A 27,158-nucleotide genomic window follows, 5' to 3' on the forward strand; every position below is an offset into this window, starting at 1 on the left:
GATATGTCAGAAGCACCTGATTCATCTTCGGAAGAAACTAAGTACTCACTTTCAATTTCAAGAATAATATCATAACTTCGTTGAACACTTTTCCCAAAACGTTCATTCACTTCTTCTAACTCTATAAGCTCATCTCCTCCGCCACCTTCTCTTCGCTAAAGCTCTCCCCCTAAAGAGAAGGCCCAGAGACTACCCCTGAATAATAAGGCTCTAATTCACGAAAAGAAGCATCCAAGGTCACAAGTAATTTTTGGGTTTGAGAGTCATAGCACCTATATCCTTTCTAAAAATCAGAATACCTAACAAAGACACATCATTTTGCACATGGATCAAGTTTATTGCAAATTTTTTGGGATGTGAACATATATAGTACAACCAAAGACTTGTCGTTCAAGATTTGTGAGATGGGGAGCTAAAAATAAGGATTGCATCCTTTGTTGGGGGGTTTGAAAGTCTATCGCTCGAGAAGGTATTCGATTAATGAGGTAAGTAGCATATTTTATAGCTTCTCCCTAATAGAATTGAGGCATGTTCATGCCAAGAAGAGAGGCACAAACCACCTCCAATAATTGTCTATTCTTCCTCTCTGCCAATCCATTTTTTTGCGGAGTATAGGTGCAAGAGGATTGATGATGAATCCTATGCTGGCTCAGAAACTTGCCAAAGGATGTATCTACAAACTCAATACCGTTGTTGGATTACAAAACACAAATTTGCTTTTGAAACTGAGTGCCCACCATATTATGAAATTCCTGAAACGTTGTACATACCTCACTTTTTTTTGTGAAGCAGAGACACCCAAGTCATTCTAGTGCATTCATAAATAAATGTAACAAAGTAACGAGCTTAAGAAGTAGAAGGGATTTTTGCAAGACCCCAAACATCAAAGTGAATAACCACAAAAGGTTCTAAACTTTTATTCAAACTTGGTAAATAAGAAATACGATAGTTCTTAGCCAATTCGCAAATGTCACAATGAAAATCCAAATCATTCAGACCTGAAAAAATATGTGGTTGTAATTTTCTAAGATAACCAAAAGAAAGATGTCCTAGTCTTCGGTGCCATAACCATAAAGTTGCTCGAGCTTTGTCTTCGCTACTAGTTTGATTTGCCTGATTGAATTTTGGCCTCCCATTTTCTGTCAACTCCAAGTAGTAGAGTTTGCCCCACCTAATACAATAACCAAGAATCTTCCAAGTTAGAATGTCCTGAAAAACACAAAATGAGGGCCAAAAAGTTACAGTGCAAGCAAGAGTGGAGGTAATTTGGCTAACAAACAAAAGATTTTATTCAAGAGATGGAACAACAAGGATTGTATCTAATGTGAGAGTATTAGATAAGATGACAGATCTCTCTCCATTAATAGGAGATGTTAGCTATGGAGATAACAGATTGATGAGAAGGGAAAACAGATTGTATTGACTGGAGTCCCTAGTCATATGATCGGATGCATCTGTATCAATAATCCAAGTACTATTCTTTAGAGTTGTAGAAAATACAAATGCCTTACTAACAATACTTGGGTGGGCAACATTTGCTGTAGGTTGCGATTGGTCTTCCTCCATAGATGTCATCATAGCTTTCCCTGCAATCTTCTTTCTAGGTTTCTTTGTGAAGTCCTACCACTTAGGATAGCCAGTGATTTCATAACATCGTTGTTTCAAATGGCCTATTTCACCACAATGAGTACATACCAGGCGGCCAAACTTTCTAGTTGATTGATTGTCTCGATTCTTTGACAAGCCATACGATGGTCCTTACTGAGTTTGGTTGGCCAGCATGGCCGAGCTTTCAGAGATTGGACGAGAGCCTCCCATTGTATGTCTTTGTTGATATTCTCTCCTAAAATATGCATATGTGCTCTCCAAAATTTGGGTCTTTTCGTAAGATTTCTTCACAGACGTGGTCAAATTCAATCAAATTCAGAGTCAAGTCCACTCAAAAAAATATAAACTCAAAGCCCAGCCATCACTAAAAGCAACTGGACCACCCCTTCGATTGTTCCTTCTTGAGAGTTAGTCTTGTAATCAATTTCCTAGAAAATAGCAACAAGTTCATTATAGTATGCTGATAATGGTTGATCATTTTTTGGGGTAGAAAAAGATCTCTAGTTCAATTCAAAGATGCAAGTTTCGTCTAATCCCTCATAGAAAGTTTTTGATACAACCTCATATCTCCTTGACTGTGGGGAGACGAACAAATCGTTGCATCAACGACGGTAATCCATGTTCCAAGATTAGGATCTCTGGTGCAGGGTTTTTTTTGCTTCTCCGATGAGATATCTAGCTTTGTTGTGAGTGCCAATATGCATCTCCATGAGTTGAGACCATAATGAGTAATTGGTCTCATCCAGTGTGATACTGGTAGGAAACACATAATTGTCTTGGTGGGCAATAATTGATGGTGTTGGATTGTTTGTGTTGGGAATTAACAACAAATTTCCGAAACCTATGAGAAACAAAATAAAAAAAGAATACACGCCAAAGAAAAATCAATTACACGCACAAGACAGTATTTACGTGGTTCGGCAATTTTGCCTACGTTCACGTAGTTGTAGGGATTTCACTATTATCAGGAAGAAAATATAGAGAGTGCGGCGGTACAATACTCTCTCTCTCTCTCGCTCTCTCGCGAAGCGTGATGGCTTAACTTAATCACCCAAAAAATAAGCGTTTTATATGCTTTGCTCCATGGAGTAAACCTTAGAATAAAAATCTCTCATTAAAGAAAAATCAGGTCATCGTCCAGATCAAACACAACTAGGCTCTATAAAACCCAACCGTTTGGTACGGTTGGAACAATGGGATTGGGATCCGCCATGTAGTTTCAGATGAACAAGAAAAAGAAGAAAAATTTGTGATGGTGATTTTCGAGTATGGGCTTTAGAATACGAAATTTGATTCGTGTAAGAGTTCTTTTAAGATCAGAACCACTCTAATACCATGTTAAACAATTGTGCCTATGGATAATTCTTCTGTTCTCTTACATATATATTTCAAGTCAGAGGCATTATATAGATACAATTATATTTTATAAAGCAGGAAACAATCCTATTATGAGAGAAACTAAATATTCTTATATTTATTACACGAAATTGATCAACTAATTAAATTCTTAGAATTAATTATAAAATTAATCTAATAATTACACCACATGCTGACAGGTTTACACAATGAAGCAGAACCAAGAAGAAATTTCATTTTCAGAGCATTATCAAGAAATTTCTTTGGCAACATCGCTCTTCATCTCACCAGACACCTGGCAGCTGGCACTCCAACCGGCTTATCCAACTTAAGAATTATCACAGGGATACTCACTCTTCCATTCATGCATTAACACATGGCTGTGGGTGCCCAGCGAGAGGCTCTCCTCTTGACGTTTTTGGAAACGTCAAAGCATGGGCCGGCAGTACAGGTTAAAAATCAATGTAAGGTTGATCGAAGTCCTGATCAGAACTAACCAATAAGTTTAAGCCAAAACTTACTCTCAAGCACGCCCTTATATAATAGCCCAGTGCGAGCTCCTGCTCATCCGCAAGCCAACAAGTGCAAATCTTTTATTTACAAAATCCATTTCTCCCAACTGGGTTTCTGAATTTCAGCTTCTCCCCTTTCTCTTGAGCTGTAAGTCTTCAAAACAATGGCCGATTCACGCATGGGGAGGTTGGCTATGGAGACTGCACCATCACAGTTTATTACTGTTAGGAGGGGCCAGAATGTGAATATGTTGGACACAATAGACGAAGAAGAGCATAGAGACGTTATGCAGCCGATGCATTCCCTTCGTGTTCAAAATGTTCTTCCTCATCATCATCCTCTTTTTGGAGAACCAATCATACTCATTCCAAGTACTTTCTTGAGAAAGCTCAAAGTTACTACCCCATCTTTGGTCACTGAAGGCAACTTACACTGATAGGCAACATGTCCACAAATTATTTTCCACTCTCCCTCTCTCTGCTGTTTATCATCTTCAATGAGTGGCATCTGAGTGAATTTCAAGACCAAAGCCTGAGTGAGACTGTAGATATGCATCCATAAGCAGGAATGCATTTCTGGGTGGCAAGTTTCAGAATTTTGAGTATGTTCTAAATTTCTGCATATGCATCGTTGAAAGTGCTTAAAATGTATTATCACTTGAGTTATTATGGTTTCTGTTTCTACAAACATCTTGTAATCAGAATGGGCTGTTTTCTGCTGAGGTTTTTTTTACTTTTTTTTTTCTTCTTTGTTTTCACAACAGTGCGAATATTAAAAGGGGTACTTCTTTACCATCATGCATAAGGTCCTCTGGAAGTAATTTGTAGAAAAATATGAATTTTTATACCATTAGTGAAATCATGTTCATAAAAATAATATTGATTAGAATTTAAAATGGAAAAGCAAAAAATGCAAAAATAAATAAGTTCAGAAGCTCTAGAGCTCAAAATAATAGAATTGCACAAATATACACTGCCAAATTGGATTTCGTGTCGTAAGCAGAATGCTTCAAAAATAAAAGGCTAACCATGCAAATGGCTTGTTTTTTTCTTCTCTCTTCCTCTTCCTACTTTGGAAGACTTGAAACTTATTTTGCGCTTCCTGGATGCTTCTGATTCGACTGCTCCTTTCAACTTCTCCAATGCTGACACAAGAATGAGGAGACACTGAGATGGTGAATCACCAAAAGCCACTCCACTCAAAAAGAAAAAGTAAAGCTGATGGTCCAAATGCTATAATGACAAACCATGAAATTGCAGTTGACTTCAGTGATACCCAAGAAACGGAGAACTCTTCAATTTGTGTTTGGGTACATGAATTTCAGTCTTTAAATTTGGATTTGTATGAATTTGAACAGAACTCAATACAATATTGGATTTCATTTTACTTTATTTAATACAATAAAAATTTAAATCTATGCCTGAAATTCATGCTCCTAACAAACCCTTAATGCTAACACAAATCTTTGGTTTACAGAACAGTTTTATCTTTAGCCTCCTTACTTCTCTCTTATATGAGGATTATCTTGTCCTTGATGCCATTGCTGAAGATATAAAAAATGGTGAAAGACAAATTTACCAGAAGAATAAGTAGCACGAAGTGATTCAAGTAAATTGGAAGGAACAGGGTGAACAGTGCAAGAGTCATTGTCAGCTTTCTGTAGCAGTTTCTTGAAACGCTTAACCTGGAACAAATCAGAGGCATGATTTGTACAATTCATCATAAACGAGAAAACGATGCAAGAATAAAATGAAGAACAATTCTGAACCATTTTATTTTTACTCTGCTACATTTATTTTTGCCTATAAATTCCCATTGCTAAAATTAGCATGACATTCGGTGTTTGAAAATATACGAGAGCACTCCAATCCAAACACAGTTCAACATTCAATCTTTAGTATAAGCTGCGATATTTTTGTTCTTTCCTGACCTTACCTTAGGTTCATACTTTAGACCTGACTTGAGTTCATTCTAAGCTTAGGATTATTTGGTCATTAATATGGAAATAGCTTGGAGGAAATAAGATAATGATGTACCTCTTCTTTGTGTAGCAACGTAAAGCAACATCCAGTCAGGCCTGCTCTTGCAGTCCTACCAGCCCGATGAATATATGTCTTAATATATGGAGGCATGTCATAATTAATGACATTTCTTACTCCTTCAACATCCATTCCACGAGTCATCGCATCTGAAGAAACAAGTACTTGTATTTCTCCTTCTCGAAATGCTTTCAGTGTCTTGCTGCAGCACAAATTTTCATTTTCATTACAATCCAATCCAGTTAAATTAGTCTGCGAACAGTCTCAGAACCTATGAGTATCACAAATCAGAATCGCTAGTTGGAAATTTGAAGACAAAATGGTTTAAATTTTCCTAGATGCAAAGAATTAACTTTCCATTAAAAGTAGCATTCTGAACAGCAACTCTTCAGGCCAACAGACATTGCTCATAATTCTTTATTTCAACAACCTAACAGCCATCATTATCTTATAGATTTCAAAAAAATACCTACTGTGCCAGCAATCAGTATGGGAATTGACCAAGGAAAGTTAGCAGAAATAGCGCATTCCTTCCACAGAACACGCTACTTTTTTGGTATTTTAAAATTAACTCATCTTATTGAAGTTTTTCTAGAAAAGCCCTAATCTTTTATGGAGCAATGTCCCCCCTTACCATTAACTACTAGATCTATATGCCACCTGAGCTAAAAACATATACCAAAATTAGCATGCACTGTTCAGCACCTAACAATCAGCAAACCTACTAAAACCACACATGACACCTAACCTCAAATTAATTACAGCAACTCCGCCGTTAGGGACATAAATTTTACCTTAAAATTTACCAATAACGAAAGCACCTATCTCTGAATAATCATCTCCTAAGCAAGTATCACCATACCACTAAGTCAGTCAATTACTAAACTGACTAAAAGAAGAGATGAGAATAACTTCCCAAAGCCCTCTCTAAGCAGTATAACAGTCCTCCTCAGTCCTCACTATTAAAAAGAACCAACATTGATACAGGAGAGGAACATCCATTTCTTCCATTTGTCACAAAAGCCATTCTCTACAGCACCCTATCTGAAAAATCCATTTCACCAAATGAGAAGCCTTCTCATATGTAAATTAAAAACAACACCACAATTCCCCTCCTTTAAACATCCTTGATCATTTTAACTCACTTCAAACCTAGATCTTCCTTTTGAATCAATAACTTCAGTAACTGATCTTGGCCATCAAATTTTGAAGACCTAAGGGAGATTGTTAGGTACACACTCTCTAATTGGGCAATCAATTGACTTTAGTGACATGAGTCACACTATCCACCCCCACCCCCCCTCCCAAAAAAAAGCAAGAAATTGTGCAATGCATGTTTTCATGTTTTAATACAGACCTCAACGCAGCAGCATACACATTTCAGAGTAAGGACATCATCATTTAAGTAAATCCAGAGTTTACCTTCTCACTGATTGATGTTGAAGACCTGAATACTCCTTGATCTTTATTTGCAGATCAAAATAATTCAATAAGGTGCACAGACGATGTGTTGATTCTACAGATGATGTAAAAACAATACACTTCTCCCCACCTAAATTTTGCAGAAGGGCAACTAAGTACAAGGGTTTGAGTTTTGATTCACAAATCTGCACAGAAAATCCAGAATTAAAGTAAAAGTCTCATTAAACATCTATTTTTAAATTTATTTGCATCTCAGACTTTGAATTTATTTCCATAGCCCAGGCAGATAAAATCCATCTAGAATAAGAAGCAATACCCTGCTATCACTCACGGTCGTGGCATCATCCAATAATCACAAGGCAAAAATACAAAATGGTATTTAAAAAAAAATTGTGAAGTCCCGATAGTTCGCAAAAATAAAACTAACTGGGATAACTTAGAATGAGAGAGAGAGAGAGAGAGAGAGAGAGAGAGAGAGAGAGAGAGAGAGAGTAAACATTTTCTTTCAATACTCCTAGAAGCTTAGATGGTGTCTTTTTATACCAAATTGTTTTATTTTTAGCAAAATTATCCCGAGTAGAGGTATAAAGCCAAGGAAACAAACATCTCGCCATTGTATTTAGCAATCATTTGCAACAGGTTATGACATTATCAAAGTAATAACAACAGAACAAGCTTCTAAAAGGAAAGAAATTCATTCAGTGAGGATGCAAAATAAATCAATAACCATTGTGACATAGGATATATATAACTCAAAATGAAAACAGAATCACAAAATTTTCAAATTCTCTTCTATACTAGAACTTGTAATTTAAAAAGATAAATTAAAAGTCTAGAACCTTACCCAAGTGCATCTGACATAAAAGTCACTGCTCAAAACTCAAATGCAACACATGGGTCAGGGAAGGTGGCAAAGGATGGAGGTGGGGCAAGGAAGATACAGGGTTCAAATATTATTAATAGATAAAATGCAGCTGACAGATTTACTTGTAATTTATGAACATGTACCAACGAACATAATAAGGAACATTAAATATTCAACAATATTTTCAGATATATTTCATTTCTTAGCCTTTCAATTTTGGAATAAGATGATATCCTGTCTTAGCTTTGGAAAAAAGTATAAAACTATTAACCTTGGTATCCCATTCAATTTGACGAGGATCCACCTTGGATCCAAAACTAAGATTAAAGGTAGTAAGGTACCCTAGTCAAATATATATTAATTCCTTTCCTTTAAAATCAGCAAAAACAGATTTCAGGGATTTTCGGATCTTTACTAAAATGCCCACAAATTTTCAATGGGTTGCCTTGATAAGAATATCACACACTACAACATCCAATCTTTCCTTCTAATCCAACTGGTTCTGGCCTATTTTGATAACATGGATTTCTCAATGATATCTCAAAAACAAGATAAAAGTTTGTGATACACAATGAAAGTCATAAAAAATTGTCAGCAGTAACCTTTAATGACACTGATGCCTCTGCTGTTTCATGTTTCTTTTGCACATAAGAAAGAATAATTCCAAATAATAATAATAATAATAATAATAACATGAAATGCAATGAAGAGAACATGCTAATTTGAAACAGACCAAAAACCATGCTTCTGAAATTTCACAAGGGATAACTGGCATAATTATGAGGGCATACCACTTTGAAGGATTTCAATTTTTCAGGAAGCTGATAACGCATTTGCCCAGTGGTCAAGAATAAAGGATGATGCAGATCAAGCTGAGCAAGCTTGCTTGGATCTTGGGTTAGTGTGGCAGACAGAACAATCTTCACAAGCCTAGGGTAAGATTTACCTTTAAACCCCCTTTCCACACCACTGCAACAAAATCAATGTAATATTCAATGGCAAGACTAGCAACTTATAGAAGATAATAGTCCGGAGATCTTTCTCAAGTGGATGATGAGAGATCTTTCATCTGTCAGATGACTAATAATATTCAATAAAACACTCATATAGTTCCCAAATCCTTTTTGTCCTGCATATGGGCATCAGATACACAATAATTGCCCAATGCCAAATCATTTGAAAAATTGTACATGGCAAACAAATGTATCCCATGTAAATGGACATCAACAGGAAGGCAAAAAAGCATAAAACTCACCATCTCCTAATAGTTTTTAAGGAACCAAATATAGAAGGAAGTAAAGTTTGGCCAAAAGGGAAGAGGCCTTCGTCAACAGAACGAGTCAACTGAAGCACAGTTGGCAGCCAGGACTGGTATGCTTCCCTCAGTAATCGATCTGTTTCATCAACAACCTGAAATATATTAACTAATCAGCTTACACTTCAACCCTGCTGAGGAAAAATACAAAATAAAGTAATCAGCAGTATACATGTTTTATATTGAAAAGGAAGATTATGAGGGGATAAAACAAAAGGGAAGGACAAAATGCCCTCCGAGAAAGCAAAAATTACATGAAAGCAACCTTCAAATCATGCTCCAAATCACCCAAAAAAAAATCGAAAAAAGACTCAGTCCCAAAGCAAAGCTGGAGGACTGGAGGACTGATTTCAAGTCAGAAGATCCTCTTACTTCTCTCTAGCCACAACTCCTAAAGGATACCGAAGCAAGCACACATCCACAAAATCCTCTTCCTGCCTCTCTCATAAAATCTTCCACAGTAATTGCAGACATTCACATCTCACCAAAAATACCATATAGATTGATTACTACATAGCAGCCTAGTCCTCACAATGGAGAAAGAATTGAAAACTATTCTCCTGTGAAGAATTACACATTACAGGAGTATGGGCTACAAGCCTTGTAAGGTCTCACTTGAAACGTATCATTAGATGTAATACTGTTGGGGATCAAAGTCCAACTGAAGGCTTTAGCTTTGGAGGGAACTTTTGCCTTCCAAATGATTCTATCTACAGAAAAATAAAGGGGAAAAGGAGATTTTCATCACGTGCATGAAGAAAGATTTACAAGAAAATAATCCAGAAATATACCCTTTCCAAATTCTCACATCTGTCCCTAGATCTCCAAATGCTCTACCAATGTAGACTCCTGAATTAAAAGTGCAACAGGAAAACTCCAAACAACTACCACCTTAAGCACCCACATTTTCTTAACCCTAAGCCACGGATATCCCAAGTTTGACTCCTGAATTAGACACATCAGGATAAACCCTACAAACTACATCCTTAACCACCCTCCTTTGTCCATACCCCCTAAACCAAGACCAATTGCCAGTTAGCATTGCCAGTTAGCATCTTCATAATGAACATGCTTAAGGCATTCCTCCTCTCCCTACCCCCTTCAAAATTCATCTAACTCCCTACCTAACCTTCTCTACTTCTACTCTCCACCTTAAAGCCCCTGGTTACCGAGTTAGATTTGATTTTTAATTGATGACCCATCCACAATCAGTGATACCCATAGCCACGAAAACAAATTGTATTGCTCATATTTTTCAGCAATCCAACCACCAAGAAAACAGGAGGCTCATCAATAAGAAGGTTCTGACCAAAGATAACATGTGCATTGTAAGTTATAATCCTGGTTCACTGTGGCAGAGAAGACAAACAGTATCTCCAGTAGGCAGTAGGACCCAGAATAAATAAATAAGGATCACACAAAGTAAGATTTTTAAGAGACAGAATTTGTTCAGATCAGGAATTGTCATCAGATATAATGTAGCATACACATTGAATACATTAGAATTTCAGTACGCACAAAAAATACATGCAAACATGATCTGCCACTTACAAGATAACAAAGATGTTCAAGTGTAAAACCTTTAGTGGTATTGATATGGTCCATCAGCCTCCCAGGTGTTGCCACCAAAATGTCCACTGAACTTTGTAACTCCATTGAAAGGCCTTCTGGGTCATAACAGAAGCCTGCCTCAGATGTAGATCTCCTGATGAGCTCAGAAATTTCATCAGCAATTGAAGATTGACCAACTGCCAAACCAACAGATAAGCCCACTGCAGGTGCAAGAGTATCAAATACTTGCTTTACCTGAATCAATAAAGAAAGACAATTAAACAGCTTTCAATATGGAGACATCTCACAAAAATAATTTGGTTCTAATAAACAATCAATATAACACATCACATTTACTTTTCTGTTTATTGGGAGAGGGGGTGTGTCAGTAAATAAAAGTGGCCAAGAAGAGGATCAGAGAAGGGAGTATTAGGGTTTTAGAAGACTGGTTTCCTTTTAAAATTATTTAAGAAATTTCGGTGCTGAATATATTTTACATGGAAAACGCATGTATTGAAATACAGTGGAAATGATTTCATAATTGTACTCCTTTCTTCCTTTAATACAATTCCTAGTTTACCCCAACAACAAAAAAAAAAATACAATGGAAATGAGCAAATCATTCCACTTACAATGTCACAAGCACTGCATTAGCAAATAAAGGAAAATTTCACAATTCATATTGAATCCCTTAAGTTTAAACAAACCATAATATCCTGGCCAGAAAAAAACATTTATTCACTATTTTTCATTGCAGCTCCGGGACATATCTATTTCAAGTTAGTGATGCAGTGCTGGAGTGTAAAATCAGCGCTCACATTTTTTCGCATTGACTTTTTTATTGGTGTATTTGGACTACAATATTTGGAGTTTTTGAGGGAGCGATGGGTTTGCCCTTCCTCTATAGAGGTCTTCTTTCTTCAAAATATCCAAGGCTTTGACAGTGGTGATAAGGGGAATCCTATTTGGAACTATGCTACTTTTATAATTTTATGGTGCATTTGGTTAGAATGTAATGCTAGGAATTTTCAAAGTCAAGCAATTCCCTCTAACCAGTTATGCACTCATGTGACATTTGCTTTTGGCCTCATCCTGCTGTTCTGTTAACATCAGCCAGGGCTTTTTGGTATGATCAGCTCTAATTTTCCTAAAAGCGTCATTTAGCTGTAGTTCCATTTATTTGTAAGAAATTACAGCAGTCACAAAACATCCCACATACACGTGACCTCTTTGGAAATTAAATTATATTTGGATATACTTAATATCAAAACTAAAAGATAAAGTAAACAATGAACACATCTGGGAGGTAAGTTTGGCATGGCACTCACAAAAGACAAAGTAATGGCAGCTAAGATGGTTTTGGAACTTGCAATATAGACCAAATAATACTCCAGTGCAAAAGAATGATTAGTTGATGAAGTTCTAGAATAGGGGGTGGAATGGACCTAGAATAACATTGGACCAATGAACTAAACAGAGATTGGAAAGCACCTCAACTTGCTGAAAATATAGTGAAAATGGTTCACAGGCAACACCACCTAGTGGGACTTAAGGCTTGGTGGTTGTTATTCTTTTCTTGTTGTATAGTTGATATCATCTTTTATTCCTTCTTTCATACAATAATTGCATCAAGTGCTTACGAAACATGATGAAAAATTGTCACAAGTATGCCCTTTACTTAAAATAGAAAAGACATAATTGAAAAAAGATGAGCACATAGTGGCAATTTTGCAGCCATGAGTATGTAACCTGGATGGCTAAATCACGAGTAGGCAACACCACTAAAGCACGCAGACATTTAACTGCACGAGTTGACAACATTTGCACTATTGGCAAAGCATAAGCTAGAGTTTTCCCACTCCCTGTTGGAGAATTTATACAAAGGTCTCGCTCAAAACCACCAGGCCCAATCGTCTCTTGCCAAACCGCAACTTGCACTTGAAATAGTGAAGAAACCCCCATGTTCTGCAAAGCCACCTCCAACCTAGTATGAAAGAAATTAGCAATTGATGAAAACTAATTAGTTTCTAAAAAATGCACAATCTTAACTCAATTATTAGAGTACATCGTTCATCACCCCACAATTTAGATTTTAACAGAAGTTACAATTTCAAGACCAAGCCTGAGCAAAAGAAAATGGACATGGAAAATATAACTGGTAACTGATTTTTTTTTGTTTTAAACATTAAGAAAAATAAACACCACTAACACCTTGACCTCCAACCCCGACCCCGACCCTGACCCCCAAAAAAAGGCAAGGCCACCCTATTGGTGAGTGCGTGAACAATCAAAGTTGCCAATCAAGGTTCGAATCTCCATTAATTATTAGGGGCTTGGGCACTTAAGAAAGATCAAACTCCCTCAGTTTCATTATTCATAGACTAGTTTATGTGTTAAAAATAAAAATTAAAAACCAAAAGCACACAAAATCTAAATCCGAGTGAATTAACTTCTTTAAAAGCAATCAATCTGAATCTCCCCAGCCCCTACCCCCCAGCCCCTTTTTGTGATGAAGACAGAAATTCCTCACACATCATTCCAACAGCACAAAATCTCATGGCATTAAGATAAGCCATCAATTTAACAACAAATTTTCCAAATATGTTTATTCGGAAAAGTTGTAACATGCATAAATAAACAAACAAACAAACACAAAGAATATAGAAATCAGAATGAAGCAGTCATAACAGTGCATAACTCAACAAAAAAGCACGTTAAACAGAACAGACTCAAAATAAAGGACAAGTAATGGTGGCATAGCTGGCGAACAAGTAATAAATAATAAGTTACCTGGGATCTAGGCATGGAAGAAGCTTAAGGGAGCATTCTTTGAGGAGATTAATATCAATTGGACTTCTCATCCATGGCAAATATGGCATGCTTTTCTGCTTTGCTTCCCCCATCCTCCTTAATATGCAAATAGCAAGTTTTAAACCCTGAAGCTGTTGAAAGAAAGAAAGAGCGACCCATGTTCAAAACGCCAATTTATATATGTACACTAGCACTTATTATGTGCTGCGCACAAGACTTCATAATTAAAAATATATTTATTTTAGCGTTGGACAAACAAATTCTGCACAAAATTTTCATTGCAAATTGTGAGGTTGAGAGAGTGGTCCAAAGAACTAATTATAAATTCAAAAGCACACATCAAGTTACAGATATTTTAAATTTAATTAACCAATTATACAAATTCACAACATAACCAACAAATATTTCATTTGAATAATAGGTAAGTAATAAATACCTTGTCAAATACTCACGTCAGATCCCATAAAAATGCAAATATCATTGCTTCAAAAAATAAATAACATAACGCAAAATTCAAATAATAAATACAAAAGATACAAATAAAAAATACCAACTTAAAACTTTTACTCAAAACCAATGGTCCAAATTACACAATATGTCAATATCCTGCCATGCCTATGCATTGGCAATATACCCAGAAACATACCCCAAAAAAATGAGAAATACCAGGGTAAGAGAGGGGAATGAGATTCCATGTTTCTGCACACAAAATAAACAATTATAATGCAGATAAATTACTAATTATTTTTCACATCAAAATGATACTGCCCTCTGTGGCAAACAAAAAAGCATCAACTAGTGAATTGTAAACTGTCCCAAAAAAATTATTCAAGGAGTCAATTTTCCTTCCAGTCTCCTCAAAGTACTCTATGTAACGATGCCACAGAAATTAAACAATAAGAAACTTGAATTGTGTTTGACCTAGAATTATGAGGTTGTTAATCCTTTTTCACTGTCAACCATGTACAGTTTTAACATGTTACACAAAGTACACATTTAAAAGATAAAAAATGAAACCCTAATGATCAGAGCTCCAATAATGTTATTATATATTAATAATTCTAACTGCCAACGAAATTACCATGAAATATTTCTCCACCATTACCAAGATGATTTCCCTCTCATTTCCAGCGTACGTATCATGTAGCATGCATACAAATAATCAGTTCACCGATGCACAACACTTTGTACATTTATTAGTTGTTTTAAATATCCCAGTATTCACTTAACTTGTCCACTGCTGAACTGTCATCTCAAATTTCATATGCCTTCCAGCCTACATGTCGCGGGGATGTATATAAATGATAACTTAACTGATGCACAACATAATAGTCAAAGGCGCAAGGTGCATTGAGGCGCAAAGAGTACTTGGAGCCGAGGCACGAAGCGAAAGCGCTCGCCTCACAAAGGTGAGGCGCACAATTATTAAATTTGTGCACAATGCCTATTTGATGAGTAATTGATATATGAAAACACATCAATTGTAATATTATAATTTAAAATGCCAAATATTCAATACCAAAACATAAACACATAGAAATTATGACAACTAGTACCTAGGGTTGGTTCGAGTCTGGCTACGTTTTCTTTCTTAAAAGGTTAAAAAAAAATGAAGTTAAAAGGTCAGATATCTGAGGCGCGACTCATTGCGCCTGGAGCCTCAGTGCGCCTGCCTGCGCCTCTTGAAGGTCACCTTGCCTCAACCCTGATGAGGCGCTAGGCTCGTCGCCCCACTGCGCCTCGCGCCTCAGTCGCGCTTTTGACTACTATGTATTGCACGACACTTTGCACTTTTCCGCTATGTTTTACAATATCACATATTCATGTCTTAGTTGCTCTACAATATCCTCATTGTAGCTTAACTAGTCCACTGCCCAACGCAAAGTTCATATGCCTGGTGAAGCTGCATTATATATATATATATTTTGCATCACCATCACTAACCAATTCAATCACTGAATTACCTTTTGTTCAATACTTGAATTACTTTTTGCTCAATACTTATAGAGAAAAAAAATAAAGTACATTCAATTAAATCAAATTGAAAACAGGACACAATGAGTATTCGTTCACTGCCCCTCTTTTTTCCTCGTTGGTTTAGATTGTCCTCTTAATTTTTATTTTTAAAGGGGGCTAGTTTTGGGATTTCCAATTTCATATGGCTCCTAATGATAGAGAGATTTCGGAGCTTGCCACCTTATTAAGTTTGTTAGATGGTAGGCTCTTTTCCGAAAGGCGAGACTATTGTTCCTGGATTCTAGATTATTCTGAGGAGTATTCTTGCAAATCTTTTTTGAGCATTTAACAAAAAAAATTTAGTCTTTCCCACTTCATAGATCCATTTAGAAGGCTCATGTACCCTCTAAGACTAAGGCTCTAATTTAGTTAGTTGTTCTTATGTAATTAACACTAACAATCCGTCTTAGAATAGGAGGTCTTTCAAGGCTTTATCTACGGATGTATGTTCTCTTTGTTTTCAAAATTTAGAACCTGCTTCTCACCTATTCCTTTATTGCTCCTTTTCTTGGAGGGTGGGGAATAATCTTTTTGGCCTATTTGAAGAGATTTGGGAGTAAAGTTGGCGGAGAATTTGTTGGGCTATCTGTTTTTCAGGTTTTGGAAGGGGTAGAAATGCTTTGGCGTTGTGGAGGTGTGCTATTTTGCAGTTTTGTTGGGGATTTGGTGGGAAGGATTCAGTATTTAGCCTCCTTCTGATCTACAGCAAGCTATGAGCTTGCCCTACTTCTAATTATATAAAATTTTCTTAACATTATTTCCTAAATCCAAGTGAAAATCAGTTCAACAAAACAGAATCAAAATATTCATAACGAAAGAAAAATTTTAAAACCAAAATGAGGAGTTATTAAGTAGGTCACAAAATCGGTTAACAAAAACTTAAAGATTAAACATATTTCAATATTCTATAAACCGAAAGCCTCAAATGGCACTCACATATCAAACATCAAGCATATTTCAATATTCTATAAATTGAAAGCATAACTCAAAGACACACAATATAAATAGTTAATATTATTCCTCTAAAAATTAATTAAAATTAGATAAAATGGCATTCACCATATCAAAATTATGTATCAAATTAATTTATTTAATTATTTTGCAAATTAAAATTTTGTTTGTATCTTAAAAATAAAAATATGACTCAAAGACGCGAGATAAAAAAAAAAATATTAAATTAACAATGTCCATTGCATGCCTCCTCCACATTTATATAAATAAAGTAACCAAGTATTGGTGCTTATGCCTCACACTAAAAATTTTCTCTTCCTTAACTCCTCCCATCCCCTTAAAAGATCAAAAACTCAATAAAGCAAAAGAAGAAACAAAAACAAGGGTTTAAACATATTTATTTCACACCACTTTCTCTTCTCATTCAAATGCATTTGCTGCACTCCCCTTTTATCTTCCCATTTGGCATCTACAACATGTTTGATTCAAGCACCAATATCAACACAGGAAATAGACACAACACAACCAAATGATACCAACACAACAAAATGACAATTTTGAAAAAATAAACTAGTATACAATAAAGCAGGATACGTTGATTAGTCAATTTTATGTGTGTGTGTGTGTTTACATATATAACAAATATTAAAAGTGAGATTTTGAGTTTTAGGTTTTCACAGGTGGAGCCGCTTTTTTGCATTTCCTAATCCATGTGGGTTTGAGGCAAACAGATCCTTTGATGGACAGGTACCCAAATTTGATACATATTGCGTGGGTTTGAATCGGTTAGTTTGGCCCGGCGTGAAATGCAGGCACTTTTTCCAGTATGTATGTTTTTACTGCATTTTTATTGCGTAGGAATGGAATGAAATTAAGAGGAATAGAATCGAATTGAATTTTTCCCGGAAAAAATTCACCGGAGAGAAAAAAAAAAAAACATATGGAGGAGAGAATCTCGACAATGCACATACCAGTCGGCCCCAACCAAAGAAGCGAGGCAAATCTTCCTCCGGCCGTGGGAAGTCCGGCAGTGCAAAACAGCAACACACCGCTAGCACTCCAACTCGAACTCGAAGCGTCTGGACTCTTTCAATTTCCTCGGGGTTATGTTCTAAACGACAGAATTCTCTAATAAAGTAGTATCCAGCTGGGGAAGTTACAGAGTACACTACTAACTCTAAGCATGCATTAGATTAATATAACAGTACCAACCCCTGTCTTCCAAACCCTAAGTATGCGCTGAAGTAGGAGGCGGAGGAAGAGGAGGGTGCGGCGCGGCGGCAGAGAAGTAGGAGGAGGAAGCGTCAGCTGACGAGGACGAGGTAGAGGTCGGTGAGGAGGCTGACGGAGATAAAGGAACTAAGGAAGCTCCGGCTGAGGAAGCGGAGAATGCACCAGCTGAGGAGGAGGCAGAGGCACCGTGAGGCGCGGCTGCGCACGAAAGTGAACAGAGCGAGAGGAAGGGAGATACGAACTTCAAAGAAGCCAAGAAGGAGAGAGAATGACTATTATGCCCACAATTCAAAATTTATTTACCTGATACTTGCTATTTGCATTAAAGATTTTATTTAAAAAATGAGGAAGAAAGTAAATGGAAAAAAAAAAAACTCATTTTTCATTATATCCTTCTTTTATATGAAATACTATTAAAAATAAATATTTATTTTAATATAATTAAAAATTTTAAAAAATCAAATATTAATAAAATAAAAATTTTGTTAATGAATTTTATATATTTTTTATTTTCTTTCTTTGTTTACTTATAACCAAATATAAAATTATGGATTTCTTTATATTTTCCTTTCATTTCTCCACTTATAAATACAAGATACAATAAATTAATATTACTTCTAATAAAATTAATTTTATAAAAAATAAAATTTTTCATCATATAAGAAAGTCAAAAATTAATTCTCATACATTAAAAATATCACACAGTGGCACATGTGTGCCTTATGAGATTAAATAATTAAAAAATCTTGATAAGAATAATAGTTAAATGTCTTGTCAAATAAATTTTCTCTATTATAATACATGTCTCACATAATTACCTATAACTTCTACACATATATTCTAAATATTGTATCTAACACACACACATAACTATTAATGATATCCACATTGGCCACATACTTATTGACTTTTTTAAATTTAAAATTAAGGTGTGGAGATTGAATAAAAAGTATTTCAACTGTTAAATTTAAGAATTTCATGCATGGACGCCTAAGGTTCGAATCTTGAGATGCCCAAATATTTTTAAAAAATTAGCTTATTTTTTATTTGTATGGAAAAAATACCATCATAGTTTTCAATTTTCTAAAATATCAAAAACTATTTTTTATTATTTTCTATATTTATAATTTCTTATTTTGTGTTTAGTTATTAGTAGTATAAAATTTAAATCTTGAATTTAAATTTGTGAGTCGTGGCAAAGCCCAGCACAAAATTACATTGAGTTTTTTTTTTTTTTTTTCACAAATTCACACATTCAAATTGATGTCTCAAAATCTATGACTATTACCTTATGAATTTTCTAATTTTTTTTAAAATTATCATTAATAATTATTTTAAAATTTAGCAATAAAAATGAAAATTATTTCCAAAATATAAAGAAACTCTTTATTTTCTAACTCTTCAGTATGAATTTTTAAAAAATTAAAAATAAACTAAATTTTTTAGATAATTCATTAAAACTTAAAAAAAAAAAAATGTAAAATTTATTTTCCCGGCCTTATATTTCATCTCAAATCTCTGATGAATAAAAATTTATGAATCAATCAATGAAAATAAATTTCATGTATAATTTGAATTTATATAAAACTAAACCAAACACAATACAATTTTATATGCAATTTTATCTAAATCCAAACAAATATAAATCCAAGTTTCGAATTACAAACTCCAAACACATATATTTTGTTAAAAAAAAACTAGAATTAAAAAAATAAAAACTAGATATTCGTACTGAATTAATTTATCATATCAACTCCATGCAAATTTATTCTTGCTACATACTTTTCACAATTTAATACAACAGAAATACGTATATGAATGATTGAAGGGGTCCACTCAGAAACTGTCATCCTTATTTCTTCTCGTGTGCAATACAATCATAGTCTCAGCAAAAGGAGATTATTGGTGAGCCCAAATAATTAGGTTTCTCTGATAATGGCCATTGAACACAAACCAAAGAACCATCTTTTGCTCCACAACCAGTAATGATGTGGAAATGCTCCTGCAGTTTAGAATAAAAATACTTTTTTTTTTTTTTTTGTTCTCCACGTGTTCATTTTACTGTTCTTCATTATCCTGGAGACGAAAGCAATGAGTGATAAAAATTGATCAACAAAGAATTTGCCATTGTACAATCCAACCAGCCGATCAAGCAATGAACTACGCAGTGCTAAAAATATCACAAATAAATAGTAAAATCACAATATGAGCCAAGCATCATCTGAAAGAATTAGCAACCAGAAATTTCTACTGGGGCAAAAAAAGCGCCAGGATGCTGAGAATCTTGTCTGAGAGATGAGTGGGGATGCTCTTCTGGCTCATAAGCTAGACTCCACTATGCTGCTTACAAAAGCTTGGGTTGATGGTTCTCTTCCCAAGAAATCTGACAATATTTCTACGGGGTCTTTTGCCCCGCCTGGGGCCAATACCTGGCAAAAAGTTTTTAAAAACTGAAGATGAGCAGAAAAACGAGGTAATCCTTTTCATTTGCAACTTATAATACACATTCCAGGCAAGGAGCTCCAAGCCCAACAATTGCCCAATGGGATTCAACGAACACTGTTTAAGAACAATGCATGGTCAAGTGACAACTTAAGTAGGAGAGAATTAAAGCTCAACTTTCCAAATATGGTCAGCAGACGAGTCTATTCAAGTAAATTACCTTATTCCTGAATTGCATACCAACAAAGTCGTTCAAAAGGCTGCCACGAAACTTTGAGGCAAATAAATCAGCCGCAAAAACCTAGGCATTCAGATGAGGAATTAATAAGTATTAGTACAGATGTCAACAACAATATGACAAAAAATGCAATTGAACTACAGAAAAAAAATTACACTTCACTCTCTCTCTCTCTCCCATGATGCTTATAGAGACCTTTCAAGAGGTCTCAAAATGAACATCAACCTCCTTTGAGGTATGATTTCAATTCTTACGTCCCATCCATTGACTCTATTGCAATTGAACATCTTGCTTCAAAATGTTGGGCAAGATTGCCCTTTTAAGATGTACTTTCAAACAAAACTACCATTCTAAAATTACAATTTGGAGCAAAATTTGCCTTTTAAATTGTAATGTTGCGTCAGCGAACAGAGATGAGTGTGAGAATCAATCAACTTGAAAGGAGGTCAATGTTAATTCTTAACCACAGAAAAAGATCCCTGCCACTATCCAAAAATTCAGACGGCAAGTTAAATTTCTCCTGAAGTGGTTGGAAATGCTAGCAAATATTTATTATGACCTTTTGTTTAATACTAAAAAATAAAAAGATCTCTATATTCCTGCAGAAAGACTAAGCAGTCAAAACTTATGTCAGTAAGGCATTAAATAAAGACAATAATGGAGTGCGTAATTGATTATTATCATTGTTTAAGCTCTCAAAGTTGGCTGTACACCCAACTGTGTAATCTAGGCCCAGGGAGCCCCAACACACGCGCAAAAGGGTTGGCAATACAGCCAGCGATTTATACTAAAGGATAGTTGCTTAACCTCACTCCAAATGCGGCTATAGCAGACAGCTTCATAGCCAATAGCACAGCGCGGAAAACAAGAAGCTGGATTGGTTCCTTCTAACATTGGCAATCCTAACATCACCTGGAGAAAGAAAGTTACATGTGAACATGCAAATCACAAACTTGCATTCATAGATGCACTATTGTCGCAGTCACCTTTGGATGAAGATGCTTCAATAACTCAACCATGTCAACATTTTCTGTGGAGTGAATAATCTGATCAAAAAAACCTGGAAAAATAGATCCTTTGAGCTACACAGAGAATAGGAAGGAAATATCGGCAAAAACTGACTGCTCATAATAATTGCATGCTTCTACACTCAGTTAATGACCAGTAAACCTGGCCTTCCCACATTTTTTAGGAAACATTATCTGCTGACAGTGGCACAGAAAATAGCAATAGTATAAATACTGCAGTGGACCAATCTGCAGACAAAAGGGAGATATACTGAACAATTAATAAAGCTAGTTAATAATGACAAATTTGTAATAGAAAAGCATGCATACATTTAGATTATCAATATATTTAACAGAAGTACCAGAATTGTCAACAAAATATTTAACAAAACCCAAGCCCGACCAAAATATTGCAAGCTTTGGGATGGATTTCCAAAACTCAGGTTGCAATTGGGTTTTATGAAGGCAAGCAAGGGAATGGGGTGGGGAGGAAGGGGCAGCCCCCAGCTCTATTCCCCCAAACCACTACAAAAGGCCTCTAAAACCCCTTTATATGACCTTTTTTGTTATTCCAATTGGCTTTCCCCAAAGCTTGCTCTCTTCCTATAAAAATAAGTAAATAAAAGCTTGCTCCGTTTCCCATAAAAAAGGGCAAAATATCAAGTAAGCACCCTATCCACCCTATCTAGGCTAAAATCCTTTTGAGTAAATAGCCTATCAGTTAATTTAATTCACTTCATTATACATTGGGATAAAATAATCGAGTCTTACTTTTAATTGAGTTCACTACATATTGGGATAAAATTATTTGAGTCCACAACCTATTAATTCAGTGCACAATTACTACTAAATAAAGCAATGCATTACTTGAGTTGTAAGGCCATGTTTGGGCTCTAGCAACATAGACCAATTAGGGCCCTAACAATGAGGGTTGGACCATGATACTAAGAATTTGGCAGCACTCTTTCTAACGATATTATCCTAGATCATGCAGAATGACAGAAAATGATTCATGCAGCCAACCCTACCTAGTTAAGGGCTGCTGCTGGTGGTGGTGGTGGTGGTTATTGTTATTCATAGAACATCATATAATTTAATATGTAGTGTAAGAAAATATGGTTATAAAAGAAAATTAGCATTTTTCTTCGCTCGCTTAATATAGTATTATTTTACTTGAGTGATATAATATCATACGATATTACCATAAAAAAAAATATAGGAACTCTATTGAGTAAATGTGCTTTTTTTTTTACCGTTAATGCACTTTCTTAGAGGATGTACTTGTAATTGCAAATAGGATGTGCTCATATAATTGCAACATGAATATACCAACTACCTTTTTTGGCTATGAATGATGATGCTAGCTTTTCATATGAATTCAGTATTAGCATTCTTTAATTTTTGTGCATGCATAATATATCATTATAATTTATTATTTTGTGCAAAATTGCAATGTATCATATACTTCAGCCGAGCCTGACTCAAAATCCTGCCCCACAATTGGTTCGGACGAGCAGAACTCAACTTCAAGGGTTCACAGTCCAACAAACAGTGTTCCAGCAACCTGAACTGACCCAACCCCAACCTGTAATAGCATTTGCTAAAGCCTTGGCATGAATTAAACCAAAATAAGTGACTATTTCAACTGTTAATAGCTCAAATTTAATAAACTATTTAAGACTCTTGCACATGAAGTTGACAGCTAATGGAACGCCAGGAGTTCATAATTATTTCTTCAGAGGATAACTCATAAAATGAAATTGTCATTTTCCAAAACATGGACGAAAGGAGGACTTACAATAGAGAAGTTCTTGCTTCAGCTTAACTGCAGAAAAGGAATATCGCCGTCTTTTGAGAGATTTACATATTTCATCAGTGATGGGCTTTGTAATATCCTTCAAATCATATATTTACCTAAATTAATGAATTACACCAAGAAGTACCTCCTAGTATTTGCATTTATTATGGCTGTGAACTATAACTGATGTTGTAACATGCTCCCAGGAAAAGTACAAGGTTCTATAAAAAATAATAAGTAAATAAATAAAGGCCCCAAATCAGAAGTTGAACTATTCATTCAAAAATTAAAAAGACATCAAAAGCATGCCTTACCTCATGGAAACCAGATATTAACTTCAAAGAGATGCTCTCATAACACCTGGATGCAAATTACCACAAGAAGTATTGCAGCACAGATACGAGAATTTAATCTAATCCATTTAATGAACAACATGATAAATTACTTACCAATTTTCTAACACCTGAGCAGGGATCTCCACAAAGTCAGGATCAGTGCGCAACCCAGAAAATCTAGTAAATAATGCACAATTGCAAAGATGATGGACCTGAAAAAACAAATTCTAAATGAATTCCAAATAAAACCAGTAGCAGCCTTTTATAGGCTCACAATGCTTGGAGAACAAGAAAAAAAAAAAAAAATTAGAGGCCTAAATGAACTTAAATCCATTTGCCTAAATAAAAAATGGCCTACATTATAAATAAAAAGAAAGAAAAATCAATTAAAAATACAAAAATAAAATAATCATAGTTTAGTGCAGCACCAAATTAACTGGCTAAACATGTCTGGGATAGAAACACAACACAAAGACAATATCACTATAAAAATAATAACAACCACCTGACATGATATGAGATGCAACATGAAGATTTTCATCAAAATAGAGCAAGTTAAAGTTATTCAGACTGCAACTGCACATTAGTATTGTCCTCAGAAAATTGTAGAAATGATAGCACTCATACAATACAATCAAATAAAATCTGAGGTACCATGTCACTCCTACAATTTATTGCATGCCCACAGCCTTTATGAAAATCCCAGTTCAATATATTCACCCATCTATGTCTAAACAACCACACCCTATTTTCCCTACTGTAGAACACAACTCCACATTCACATTGGTTGAAATGTTAAATACCTCAAAGCAGCATAAATTCTTGCCCATAAAATCAATCTGGGAAACCAAGGAAAAAACTGCAAATAAAAAGCCAGCTTCAAGTTTTACCTCCACTCAGGAGAATAGGGATTCTTAGAGGAAGGAAGCAAAATTTTTTAAGAGAGAGTAGAAAATGAAGAGGCCTAAAACATGAAAAAAGATATGTCCATACATAAACAGAAACATAGTATCATTTTACAAAAATGAGCCATAGTATCATTTTACAAAAATGAGCCATAGAATCATTTTAGATAAGAGGCTTGTATCTATGCAATTCCATAACCCATATCGATTTGGGTTTCTTTGGGCCTTATATTTTGGGCTTTGAAATTTGAATTGATGGCCCAGCATTATCCAAACACTTTGGCCCCAGAAAAAGACCTCGCAGAAGATTTGAAAATTTTCCCTGCTTCCCCCAACAAGTTGCATAGGATTAGGATTCCTATTGGGGAAGAATCCTCCCCAATCCATATGATTTCATAAAATTTCCTTTCTTGTCTCCACCCTCATTGTTGGAGCTCCTCTTGTTATGTCAGAAAAGGAGGTGTTCGACAAGTCTCTAAAACACTACTCCTCTTGTTCTTCTCCTCTGGTCTCTGGATGTTCAAGGAACTGCAGTTGGAGCATCTCCAACTGCCACTGTTGGATTTGGAGGGTCTATTCAAGGTCAATGATAGCTCCAAGAGAGCAGCAAGGAAGGCCCACCACCCATTTTACTGAACTCCCTCAGGAATGCGCACATCTTGAAAATTTCCTCTGCTATCCATCTTCAAGCATGTGTATCTTCCTCTTCTCATTTGCAATAATCTTCAGGCTAATGCTATTCATTTCTGAAGCTCAACCCTTCTTGACCCCCTGCGATCCCATCGCTGGCATCACAAAGTACCCCCACCAGCCTCAGAGCCCACACAAGCTCCTCCTTCTCCAGTACAACATAAGATACATGTTTCCCTGTAAATTCCGTAGGGTGAAAGGTCAAGAAGTCCAATCGGTTTACAGTAACCACCTTCCTCTCAATTTTGAAAGTTGCATCTCCTCCCATCCCAGCTTTGAGAATGAGAGATGCGAGTAGGGTATCAACGAGGGTTGCTTCAATGAAACAAGAATAGTAAAGACGATGTAGGGTGCCGCTGGTGGTACTCAAGAAGATTTCTGAAGAAAAAGTTCCAATGGACTATGAAAGTTTCTGATGGCATTCAAGAGCTTTCCAGTGGACGAGAACCCTTTTTTTGTGTTAGAAAAGCAATAGGATTCGGTTTCTGTGGGTAGGGTATCATGAGGAAGAGGTTTCTAGGAGTAGGGATATAGAAAGAGGGGAGAGATGAAGATCACCATGCTTGCAGTCTTGGAGGGGGAAAATGTCAGGAGAAGAGCATCACGATCTCCTTCCAGTTGACATATAAGAAGCATTTTGTTTTCCATAGAAAAATGCTGAGGTCTAAGCTACTGGTAATTGACATTTCAATAGACTGAATGGTGTTATACATTAGCAGAAGTAAAGGAAATTTAAATTATATCAATAAAAAGAAAGAAGAGAGATAGCAAATCAATTGCTGACCAAAGCAGTTTCATAAAAGGATAGCAAGAGAAAAATCACTAACAAGTTCTTTTAAATACTGAAGTGCGTCATTTTATTTTTTTCAAAGTTGAAGCAGTGGCACTGCTTAACACCGCAGTGCGCTTGTGCACTCAAACACAAACTCCCACTAAAGGAAGCTGGACTGCAGCATCCCTAGAGGTCCAAGAGATGAATCATGGGGCCAGGTTCAAGCACTACTACACTAGAAAAAATTTACAATAAAGAAACGGTAATAGATACACAAATTCTGATTCTTCAGAAAGCATCCATACAGAAGTCAACTTACCACATGTCCAAACTCATGGAAAAGATTAACCACTTCAGAAAATCGTAACAATCCAGGACGACCATCAACTTCCTTTTGGAATTGAGAAATAAGTAATGCTACTGGTACCTAGAAACAGAAAATATGTAAATAAGCAAATTAATATTTGTGAGACTAATGTGATAAAATATGCATATGATGCAAAATCCATGCACATAACAACAGAAAATTTAAACTAAACTAAACAAAGATTATGATAAGCAGCCTCATGGCTCACGAGGAATAGCAAACGTAGACACCATGAGTGCATGACTACGAGAGATCAAAATAAAATTCATTGATGAAAAGTAAAATAACATAATTACCTATGAATACGAATATAGAGGGAGAAGGCTATGATTTACTCTTATTTTATCATAGCTTAAGAAAAAGAGAAAACTGTGCCAACTTGGAGAGAAAAGCAATTCCCTTCTTCCAGTTCAACATTCAACATTATTTTCTATTGTACATGCATTTTCCCATTGTTGAGATTTTGGATTAAATGGATGACCTAACTCAAAGATCGGTATCTCCCTCTATTTATATTACATATCAAATACATTCTAATGACCATAATACCCTTAACTTACTAATTTCATAACACTAACACAGTTAATAATACTAAAAGACTAAAATAACCATTAACACTCCCCCTCAAGCTGGAGCTTAGATATCATATGCTCCTAGCTTATTACAGATAAATTTAACACGATCACCCCCCAAAACTTTTGTAAACATATCAGCAAGCTGCATATTGGACTTCACATTAGTGGTAGTAATTACTTTTTTCACAAAGTTTTTCCTGAACTAAATGGCAATCAACTTCAATGTGTTTTGTTCGCTCATAGAAGACCAACTTGGAGACAATATGAAGAGCAGCTTGATTATCACACGTCAACTTCCATAGATTGAGAATGTGGAAAAGCTAATTCTTCCAACATGTTCTTCAATCAA

The 27,158-nt window shown here is 35.5% G+C and overlaps 2 protein-coding genes across 7 annotated transcripts in view; both read right to left on the reverse strand.

The window, feature by feature from the left end:
* Positions 1-889: 889 nt before the first annotated feature.
* Positions 890-17,907, reverse strand: LOC131144687 (DEAD-box ATP-dependent RNA helicase 1). Of its 5 annotated transcripts, none has more exons than XM_058093485.1 (12): positions 17,656-17,907; positions 17,419-17,558; positions 13,460-13,611; positions 12,419-12,653; positions 10,670-10,924; positions 9,059-9,213; positions 8,595-8,772; positions 6,939-7,123; positions 5,514-5,718; positions 5,056-5,161; positions 4,505-4,621; positions 1,128-1,171 (listed from the first exon to the last, which is right to left on the reverse strand). In XM_058093485.1, exons 3-12 carry the CDS (start codon positions 13,570-13,572, stop codon positions 1,143-1,145), a joined length of 1,578 nt encoding a protein of 525 aa, XP_057949468.1. In that variant the 5' UTR covers positions 13,573-13,611; positions 17,419-17,558; positions 17,656-17,907; the 3' UTR covers positions 1,128-1,142. The 5 variants fall into 5 exon arrangements, with proteins under 5 accessions (XP_057949467.1, XP_057949468.1, XP_057949469.1 ...); XM_058093486.1 differs by lacking the exon at positions 1,128-1,171 and adding an exon at positions 3,058-3,984 and having other exon boundaries at positions 17,660-17,892; XM_058093484.1 differs by having other exon boundaries at positions 890-1,171; positions 17,419-17,892.
* Positions 17,908-19,757: 1,850 nt separating this feature from the next.
* The window catches only part of LOC131144688 (probable thimet oligopeptidase), a 31,959-nt gene continuing 24,558 nt past the window's right edge, over positions 19,758-27,158 (reverse strand). For both annotated transcript variants that reach the window (XM_058093489.1, XM_058093491.1), the window contains exons 13-20: positions 26,187-26,294; positions 23,615-23,712; positions 23,480-23,525; positions 23,166-23,262; positions 21,347-21,420; positions 21,168-21,272; positions 20,343-20,423; positions 19,758-20,109 (exon numbers count right to left, since the gene is read on the reverse strand). In XM_058093489.1, the coding sequence (XP_057949472.1) occupies positions 19,999-20,109; positions 20,343-20,423; positions 21,168-21,272; positions 21,347-21,420; positions 23,166-23,262; positions 23,480-23,525; positions 23,615-23,712; positions 26,187-26,294 (720 nt within the window). In that variant the 3' untranslated portion in view covers positions 19,758-19,998. The remainder of the gene's footprint in view (positions 20,110-20,342; positions 20,424-21,167; positions 21,273-21,346; positions 21,421-23,165; positions 23,263-23,479; positions 23,526-23,614; positions 23,713-26,186; positions 26,295-27,158) is intronic.

The sequence above is a fragment of the Malania oleifera genome, chromosome 12 (assembly GCF_029873635.1).
Source record: "Malania oleifera isolate guangnan ecotype guangnan chromosome 12, ASM2987363v1, whole genome shotgun sequence".
NCBI classification, from domain to species: domain Eukaryota; kingdom Viridiplantae; phylum Streptophyta; class Magnoliopsida; order Santalales; family Ximeniaceae; genus Malania; species Malania oleifera.

What these genes read in the sequence shown, in the direction of transcription:
- LOC131144687 (XM_058093484.1), bottom strand. Translation starts at nt 13,572, where the DNA reads ATGGGGGAAGCAAAGCAGAAAAGCATGCCATATTTGCCATGGATGAGA. An exon ending in TTAAAAACTATTAGGAGATG is followed by an intron (nt 8,773 to 9,058) that starts GTGAGTTTTATG and finishes ATTTTGTTGCAG; the next exon opens with TGGTGTGGAAAGGGGGTTTA. An exon ending in CGTTGCTACACAAAGAAGAG is followed by an intron (nt 5,162 to 5,513) that starts GTACATCATTAT and finishes GATTTGTTCCAG; the next exon opens with GTTAAGCGTTTCAAGAAACT.